This window comes from Clarias gariepinus, chromosome 21 (genome assembly GCF_024256425.1).
Source record: "Clarias gariepinus isolate MV-2021 ecotype Netherlands chromosome 21, CGAR_prim_01v2, whole genome shotgun sequence".
NCBI lineage: Eukaryota > Metazoa > Chordata > Actinopteri > Siluriformes > Clariidae > Clarias > Clarias gariepinus.
The window spans coordinates 5593344-5603902 of record NC_071120.1 but is presented as its reverse complement, the minus strand read 5'-3'; the positions used below and the strand labels follow the sequence as shown (position 1 = coordinate 5603902).

Genomic DNA, 10559 nt, shown 5'->3' with positions numbered 1-10559 from the left:
AGCGTAGCACTCAAGGATTTTTGGTATGAGCTCCCAAATTATTTATTCATTTACTCATAGAAGGTGCTGAAACACTTTTACGGACCTTTCCAGCCTACTTTAACCCCTCATAATTTTGAGGCCAATGCGCACATAATACGCTTTTTTTTCCTGCTTGACTTTTGACAGTAATGTGTCTCCATGTCTGTGTGTCAGGGTGGATGGAGAAGTTTGTATACACAGTGCTGACAAAAAAAAAATTATAGGTGTACACAGTATACTTGCATACACCCTGCACTACACCACTGCCTATACATACTGTATTCATGTTACCAAGGGCGTTCAAGTCAAAGCGGGACTTGTGCAGGAATACCTGTAATGTGCAAGTGGTGTTGGTTGATGATTGTGTGTACGGTTCCCTCAGGCAGATGTGTGTCTGTCTGCTGCAAGTTGGCAACAAGTCATCCAGTGGCTTTCAAGGATCAGGCGGTTCCACGCCGAATGTTTACAGAAACTGCGAGCCACCTCGGCCGGGGTCGTCATTTAAAGATGTATGGCCTTCCTAAACATGTTTCCACTATTTAAATGTTTTACTGCAGCACAGAGTCTCATTACTGTAATCTACATGAAGTCTTCTGTAAATGTCAATCACTTTTACGCATTTAGTCACCAGAAATTCTTCCACAAGTCCCACTTTGACTTGAACGGCCCTCATGTTAACATGTCTTAATTATAACCTTTATGGTTTCCACACACGTTTGTATCCCCTATTTGCACATTTTGTGGTGTTTCTTATTCATGAAAAAAATCTATTTATTACATTCTGAATTAATTTCACACTTATTTCAGTGTTTTTAAGGACAGAACTCCTAAGCTGTTACATGTAATTGAGGACTACATCATTTTTATTTCAGTATTTTAATCTCAGTATTTTAATCTCAGTTTGTTTGTACAAATGCTATTTATTTTGGAATGTTTTACCTTACAGTGCCAGTAGGGTCATTATCACTACAAAAATCACTTTGTATAAAATCATTTTTCTTTTTTTAAAGCCCCTCAAATTGTTCTTTTGTTCAAGAGTCCCACAAAGAAAAGTGCAGTCAGTAAATCCTGGTTAGGACTGCCTTGTCCTTCTCAGTCTCTTACTTGGACACTAGTTTTTATTCAGTCTTTATATAGTCTAAATAAATAAAAGACTCCAAACACTTGTTTGTACTTTGTTAAGTTTTGAGTGTAGAATTATGATGGGGAAAAGCAAACTGAATTTTAAGATGAATGTGAATCATAATGTAATGTGTCAATCTTTCGTTCCCACAGTAGATAGAACTGTACTTAGACCCAGTGTGGGTGTGGATGTGATTGTTTGTGCCATACAGTTCACCACATTCTTAGTTAAAATGACTTAAAAAAAAATCTGTGTGTCTATTTGATTATTATTTGGTCCTTTACTCATGAGACGAACTTCCCGGCAGACTGAACAGACTTGAACAGAACAGGTCTGTTAAACATAATGTACACAGAAAAAAATCGTCTGTATGCAGAAGAAAATATCTCATAGCCCTTAAAACCCAGAGCTTTTTTTTTTTTTTTTTAGCTATTTTTGTACATTACAATGTTTTAATAAATATATATGGGGGTTTAGACATGGAGTGTCATTTTTTTCAGCAGAAAATAGTCAATATGGTTAATTACATTTGATTTTGTTTTAACCAACTGTACAAGCATGCATGTGAAAAAGATATAAAATGTGTTACATAAAAGGTTGAAAAAGCACAGATACACATGATCACATGTTTTATGGTGTTTTTAAATAATAATAATAATAATACAAGCATTTTGTGAGTTCATCTTTGCACTGAGATTCCCATACTACTGTATCAGTCAGAATTATGTGCTGTAAAAGTAAGAATAACTTCAGTTCTACCTGACATCCAAAAACCCAAATGCACAGATTGATGTCTGAAGCTTCCCACCAACACACATCATCAGGCTTTTTTTAATATATATTATTATTATTATTTTTATGGCCATTAACCAGTGCTGTATTGCTGGCACAGATCCATGTCACTTGAGTTTTAGTTGATAATTAATAACAAAACGTATATTCAGAGATAAACATTATTTTCTGATTCCTAGAGAGCTCTTCTTGCCATTTCTCTTTTAGATTTATCCATGGTCTTTGGTTCATTATAGATACAAATAGACTCTAATAACATCTGCAAACTGTTATTTATTTATATTATATTTAATATTAAAAATATTAAAGAAATGATGCTCTATAATTTAAATATATTCAATAGTGTGCAAAAGCCTTCAGCCCCCTCATTTCTTCATATTTATCTTCCAAAGTTTCAGACTTTTAGACAGAATGTGTGTGCAATTACTGTACCGCTAGTGGCCACCTGCAGAACAGGTTCTGAATCTCTGAAGAATCTCTGCCTTTTTCCATGGTAGTGTATAGAGGAGAAAAAGTCATGAATTATTATTCTAGGGTAAACCCTAGACAGGGTACCAATCCATCACAGGTCTCGAACACACACACGCACACACACACAAAGGACAATTTGGAAACACCAATTAGCCTACTCTGGGGGGAAACCAGAGTACCAGGAAGAAAACCCACCAAGCACGGAGAGAACATGCACACAGAGACATGAGTCAAACCGGGCTGAGAATCGAACCCGGACCCTGGCAACATCAAGGCGACAGTGCTAACCACTATGCCGTCTATGAATTATTCTTATGTCGCTTTATGATAAAAACATCAGAAAGATCTTTATAAGAGTTATTTGACTTTAGTAAATGTGATGGGAGATGAGGTGATTCTAGTCAAATCCAGGTCATGTTCCTGTAACCTGCTCTAACAAACCCTCAGCAGCAAATTCTTTGCTCATTGTGAGATCTAATCCGCTGTAAGGCGCCGAGCTATATCACCGGCTGCCAGCAGATGGAGGCAGAGGTGCACAGTGAGAGAGTCGTATGGGAGAACTCAGTTACCCAGAATCCTCCAGAATTATTAACCCCACACTGTTGTACTGATCTAGTCAGTACTGTATGTCAGTGTAAAAGGAAATAGTATTTTTAAATTATAATACTGTACCACCTTCTGTTTTGTACCAAGTCTAATATTATATTAATATGTATCCCTATATTAGTCAACTTTGTATTTTGCTTCTGTGTTTGATCTCACTGGTCAAACTGTTGCTTTACATATTTAAACAATATAATTCTATGATGTAGTGGAATTATTTTATATATTAAAAAAAAGTTCATTCCAGTTTCTTCCTCATAGATCTGACATTAATGTGTTAAATCTTCCTGGCTAACACCTTCCTCTTTCACGTCTCCTCTTGGTTTTGTTCTTGAGGTGCTAATGCTCCCATGCTCACCTTCTCTCTCTCTCTCTTTCTCTCTCTCTCTCTTTCCCCCTTGTCCCTCTAACACGTGCCAACACCTCCTGGTTCATCTCTGGACCAACATCTGTCCAACTTCCACTCTTTTCTTATTCAGGATTTCATCAGGACATTTTACGATGGTTTATGTTCTTTGTAGTAACAGATGTCGATGGCACAGGCGTTTGGTCAAACATATAAAAACTCTATCTTTTGCCGGTAATAAACAACAGAAACCTTTCTGACAGAAAACACGTTTGTTCGTTTCACTAAGTCTCTCCTGGCGCCAAAAAAGTTTATCGAAGCACAGTGGACAGACCGAGCAACTCACTTATTCAACAATCCAACTTTAAAACTTTACATATAAGAAATAAAGTGTATGTAAAGGCAGTTAGTCCCTGTTCGGTGTGTTAGGACTGTAATGTCCTGTCTGCTCTCCACATGCTGTATGTTAATAGAGTAAATCACTTTACTGTCAGGTATAAACAAAGAACACTGAGGTGTTTATCTGAGTAAAAGTATACATACTTCTGATTAAATATTACTCCAATACAAGTAAAATTAGTTTGGTCAAACTTTTACTTATGTAATGGGATACTTAAAAAAGCACTGTTGCTGTTAGTCCTTCGGCATCCCCCCTTTCGCAGGGTTGCCACAGCAGACCATCCAATCCACACAACAAAAAAACTGCCACAGGTTTTACCGGATGCACCTCTCCTTTTAACCTAGCTTCCATTACACTTTCCCCTAACTTAATGGTGTGGTTCACGAGTTTTACGCCTCTCTGCAGCTCTTACACATTTTCCTTGTTCTTAAAAATTCCAACTAAATCACTTCTCCTCCATGCATCAGGCATTCTCTCACTTTCTAAGATCTTGTTAAACAATCTAGTAAGCAACTCAAACACTGCCATTTCATCTAAACACCCTCATGTCTCCACTGGAATGTTATCTGGACCAACTGCCTTTCCACTCTTTATCTTCTTTATAGCTGTCCTCAATTCAACCACAATAAAAAAACAACAACTATAAAACAGTCAGAAAATTACAATAATTAGGTTTATTACAGGAATTGTCAATAAAAAATAAAACTACAACGAATATCAAGTTAAAAAGATTAAGACAAATGTCCAGACATAAGCAACCTCTGAGTCATAAAAGTCATTGACTATTAAAAATCCAAAATACTGCATATTACACTTTGAAAAATGTGCCAAGCTTCCAGCTCAAACCGCAGACCTTCCAATCCTTAACTCAGAGCCTTAACACACTGAGCCACCACTGCTTTTCCTATTATTCCATGTGTCTTTCCTGTGTGCCCCGCATTATAATGCCGAGGCTCGTTGTACAGGTGACCACCCTCTTAGTGTTGCTTTACCAGTCTCTTTTTTCCTGAAAACAGTCATGTATATGTAACAAATAAAGGCTTTAACTTTAACTTAAAAACACAAAACATGCAACAAAAATACAAGGCACACTCAAACCTTGAAATATACACAAAGACAGTCCCTTAAAAAAAAAAAAAAGTAAAAAGACACAATACCCTGTGACCCGTTCCTGTACTTCCTCTTCAAGTTTCCTTATCTTTCTTTCCATGTCTTGATGTTATGTCAAATATCTTCCTATCTCTCTCTCTTACCACTTCTGCAGTAGCTGACAAGTCATCCAGCATCTCTTCACCACCACCTGGTACCCGACTCTCTGAATCTTACAAAATATATTTCTTCTTCAACTTCCACTATCTAATCCAGAGTTCAGTCCTCACATTTGTCTGTACCTCCAAAGGATGTTACCATCTGATGTTGTCTAGCTACACTATCTCCTGCAAACATCTTACAGCCTCCTTCAGATTGCATCTCCTAAACAGCAGATGGTCCACCTGATCTTCCACCACTCTTATGTGTCATCCTGTGTTCCTCTTTCTTCTTAAAATATGTATTCACCACTGCCATTTCCATCCTTTTTGTGAAATCTACAATAACCTGTCCTTCCACATTCCTTTACTGGACTCCATACCTACCCATCACCTCCTTATCACCTCTGTTCCCTTCTTCAACATGCTCAGTAAGGTTAGTCACATTCACCAATCACCAATCTTACAGTACTTCTTTGGGCACACACACTACCACTTTGTCTAACTAACTTCAGAAGTCTTCTTTCTCCTTCACATCACATCCTACCTGTGGAGTGTATGCACAGAAGACATTTATCATTAACCCTTTACAAAGATACCCTGTTGACCAACGCTACCTTAGGTGGTTGTTGTTAACCCGGGCCTCGACCAATCCTGTATGGAAATCTTTTACATGCTTCACATTTTGATTTGGCACATGTTTTTATGCTGGATTATCTTCCTGATGCAACCCTCCTTATTTAATTGGGCTTGAGACCGATTCTAAGACTACACTGGTTCGTGCAACCTCAGTGGCTGAGTTATTTGAGAATCCCTCGGATTATTTATCAAAATAAAAAAATGTTCCTTCCAGCCTCTGTCACAAATGTAACCACACCTACAAAATTTGACTACCTGCAAAGTTTCCCAACTACTTTTCAGCTCAATTAGTTGAAATTCAATTTAGGTGAAAATCTAGTCTCATCAGAAGGAAGTTTTAGCATAATAAAAAATGCTCTATTATATGCTTACATACTGTTAATATACTAGTTTGTCTATTAGCTTTTTGTTATTATATCATTAAGTTGTTTTTGTTGCTAAGCAAAAGTGGACTGTGAAAACAGCAAGTGTCCTGTTATTAGAGTCAGGAAGCTTCCCCACCTTGGTCAATGTTACATGCTGACATTAATTTGTCAGTGTTTTAGCAAGTGTGTGTGTGTGTGTGTGTGTGTGTGTGTACAACCTGAATTCTGGAAAAGTTTTTTTTTTTATTATTAAATGAAAAATAAACATATTTTATTCACAATAATAGAGAACATAACAAATGTTTAAACTGTGAAATTCTTTTAATTCACTTAATGAGCTAATTTCAAATTTGATGCCTGCTAAAAGTCTCAAAAACATTGGGATAGGGGCAACAAAGGGCTGAAAAAGCAAGAAATTTTGCAAAGATTCAGCTGGGAAAACATCTAGCATCAGGTCTGTAACATTAGCTATAAAAGAGATGTCTTAGAGAGACTAAGTTTCTCAGAAGTAAAGATAAGCATCAGTGAAAGAGTGCATAAAAAGATTGTGGAATACTTTTAAAAACAATGTTTCTTAATGTCAAATTGCAAAGGCTGCAATGACCCTGTATAGTGCATAACATCATGAAAAGATTCAGAAAATCTGGAGAAATCTCTGTGCATTAGGGACTGGGCAGACGACCTATGTTGGATGCACGTGGTCTTTGGGCCCTCAGACAACACTGCATCACTTTTCTGCATGATTGTGTCTACATGTACATTGACATTACTAACTGGGCCTTGGAAAACTTCCAAAAACCACTGTTGGTAAACACAATCTGCCACAATTCCACCAACACTCACAAACAAAACTCATAACTTCAATACCTAGACATCTTCAAACTATTTTGAAAAGAAGAGAAGGTGCTACCCCATGGTGACCATGCCACCGTCTAAAAAAATGCATAAAATTATATAATATCTCAATTTAAAACAAATGTTATGTTCTCCATGTTCTATTGTGAATAATATATTTGCTCACGGTATTTTAGAGTGATTTAGCTTTTATTTTATTTAAAGTTAAAAAAAAAGTCCCAACATTGGGACAAAATATTTTGGCTGCCTAGTGCCCTGAGTCCTCTACAATGGCCTAGAATGACCCTGTACAGATATCAGAGAAAGAGAGTCAGTAAGGAAGAGAGAGAGAGAGAGAGAGAGAGAGAGAGAGAGAGAGAGAGAGAGAAAGATTTGCCTCCCCTCCATCCTGCACTCAAAGATAAACAGTGTTGAGGGACTTAACTTTTTAAAGTAACTAATTACATTACAAAATCATTGTCATTAAAAAGTAATTAGTTACATGACCGTGTTACTTTCTGATAAAAGTAACTAGTTAGCGTACCTTTCCATTGCAGAAAATGAAAAACGCCTTTGTGATTCCTCATGCATGTTGTTTTATGTGACCTTTATAATTATTCTACCATCATCACTCAGCCAAGTTTGACCCATAATCTGTTAACTACTAATACCCCTATCACACCTACGCGTACGGTTCCATCTTTCCGCGCGTCGGTCCTTGGATGGTCATTGCCTAACACTGCTTCTCACCACGAGTTAAACACATTGGTGGGATAGGGGTATCACAGCAGGAATAATCAGGGGCAGGGCTTGTAGGACGACTAACGTGTTATATTACTCGCTCCATTAAAAAAGTGAACCAAGTACTCTAACATGTTACTTTGTAATGCATTACACGTACTGTAACACTGAAGATTGAGATGAGTATTTAATAAGCTTAAACTTTAAAGCCAATGGCACTCCTGTGATTTTTTTTTACTTCAGAGAATTTCAGAGAAACCAAACATGCTAGAGCTTCTTTAAATGTTTGAAAGAGGAGGCCTAAAGCTTATGGGCTGTGAAGTTTCCTGTATATACAGTGGAACCTTGGACTGTGAGCATAACTCTTTCTGGAAGCATGCTTGTATATCAAAGCACTTATATATTTACATTTACATTTAGGCATTTGGCAGATGCCCTTACCCAGATCAACTTACATTTTTATCTCAGTATACATCTGAGCAGTTCAGGGTTAAAGGCCTTGCTCTAGGGCCCAATAGGGACAAATTGGTGGTCATGGGATTTGAACCTGGAACCTCCTGAATCAAAGTACAATGCCTTAACCACTTTAAAGCCAATTTCCCCCATAAGAAATAACGAAAACTCAGATGATTCATTCCACAGCCCCAAAAATCGGAATCTTTCCTCTAAACGGATTCATCTCCCCCACTGCTACAGTCTTTCAAACTTTTTTTTTTTATTGCAGAAGCACAAAGTTATTTAAACAGTAAATCTTAACTTTTACTTTACAAACCCACTGAAATCAGTTCTGTCTGGAAGTCATATAAGGACATTTCTTAAACCACAAGCTCTAACTTGAACACAGACATTGTTTATCGTTTGACTGTTTTCCAACCACAGACCTGAGACACAGTATATTTGCATGCATGATGCATGTGTTTAACAGTGAGAACTGACAAACTCACCTGTGGTTCATCTGGTTTTACCCACTGGCTGCTTTTCATACACTTTTTTCCACTGTTCAATTCGAAAAAAAAAAGAAGATGATGATGAATAAGAAGCGGAATGATAACTTTTCTAATAATTTTGTTAAAGTGATGTCTGAATGTTGACTGCTGTACAACATTTATAGACAAATTCAAACCACTGATAATTATATAAATAGATATAAAAATTTTTTAGCATGTTCACACAGACAGATTATGCCTTTTAACATGGCTAAATTAATTGACTAATTGAATTAGTCGGATAATTAAATTGAGTTCACACTATGTTGTGCAATAATTATGTAAGTGAAAATTCTTTTCTCCTAAAATACATTATTGTAAGACCCTGGAGTTGTGAGGCAGCAGCACTTCCTAATCTACCATGAGGGTCTGAAATTATTCCCATTACTACACTTACTGTACAACTAACATAATATCTGGAGTACAGGATACAGTATGTAACATCTTGGGTATGTATAAACACTAAGTGTTTATAGTAGTTTCTTAAAATACAACAATTAAAAAAGTAAACTGTACATCTTATAATTATACATTAGTGTATTTGTAGTAAACAGGGCAGTGTGTTTGAATGATGTAAAATGTACAATTTAGATTACCTTTTACTGAAATGATAGACAATAAAAAACATCTATTACAGGTTACAGTTGGTTTTCTTCCTGTCACGTTCCATAGGTTGTATAAATCTCCACACCCCTTACACGCAGATAAACCAGCGTTAGTTTAACCCATCAGACCGTTTCCTCTTTGTCTCTCGGCTGATACACAATGGTCCAGGTTAAAACTCTGCCTGTGTTTCTCTGTGTCATGGGTAAGTCTTAATCATCTTAATGATGGATTTAATAAATTATTGTCCTTTATATATGGTATACATTAAATGGTTGTGTAATTAAAAATCTAATTATTCATATCTTACTGAGAATACACCATTTAAAAAATTGGTATAATATATATTAATATTGTCTTTAACTTTAAATCATATAGTAGATTCATATAAAATCTGTACTGTGCTAGTAATGAAGTGTGTGTGTGTGTGTGTGTGTGTGTGTGTGTGTGTGTGTGTGTGTGTGTGTGTGTGTGTGTGTGGTGTGTTGTAGGTTTTCTCTCAGAGACTCTGTGCTCTTTAACTTTGGAGGCAGAAGTTGGAGATAAAGTCACTATTTGGTGCCAACATGACCTGAGTGTTACAGGTTTTATCTCCTGGTATAAACACACGAGAGATTCAGCTCCACTTCTTCTCGGGTGTAAAAAAATTATAACATCAGCTCAATTAGTAGCGTGTCACTTCTTTACTGAGAGTGAGAGAATAGTGATGTCTGTTCATGAGAAGAACACGTCTCTCACCATCACTGCAGTAAATGTCTCTGATACAGGACTCTATTACTGCAGCTACATAGACCTGAACCAAGTTAAATTCAGTAACCCGACCTCTTTAAATGTAAAAGGTAAATTTATACAGAGTCAGTAGTTTTCATAAAAGATAATTTGACTGAGGATGTAAAATTAATGTTTCTTATTTCAGAGGGAAATATAAAATTTTCTGAGGGCAAACAAACAGGTTGGCATTTTTTTTTCTCAGAGGCCTCTGTACATTATAAATTATAATATACAATTTAAATTACAGGTTTAAAAATATATCTATTTTAAAATGTTTGTTTCCAAGGCTGTGTGTGTTCTGCTGTGTCCTTGTTGCTGACTGCGGGGTTTGGTTTGGCGACTGTAATTATTTTCTGTGTCCTGATCTTCATTATACTGAAGCACAGAAAAGTTAACACAGGTTAATTATTTCTCCTGTCATAATAATAATAATAATAATAATAATAATAATAATAATAATGGTGTTGTGTTGCATTAGGCGCTGCAGCAGAAGATACTGAGGTAAGTCGAAGTGATTTAGAATGATTATACTGATCTACGCTAACAGAAATCAATTCATTTGTATTTTTTTTTCTGCTGATGCGAATTTTAAACCACTCAGTAGAAACTGTTTTTAT

At 36.3% G+C, this 10559-nt stretch overlaps 1 protein-coding gene across 1 annotated transcript in view; it reads left to right on the top strand.

Annotated features, from left to right (window-relative positions):
* Positions 1-10347, top strand: part of LOC128509752 (immunoglobulin kappa light chain-like) — a 67687-nt gene extending 57340 nt beyond the window's left edge. The window contains exons 2-4 of the mRNA XM_053481586.1: positions 9663-10010; positions 10088-10123; positions 10229-10347. Coding sequence (XP_053337561.1) covers positions 9663-10010; positions 10088-10123; positions 10229-10347 — 503 coding nt within the window. The remainder of the gene's footprint in view (positions 1-9662; positions 10011-10087; positions 10124-10228) is intronic.
* Positions 10348-10559: the final 212 nt, after the last annotated feature.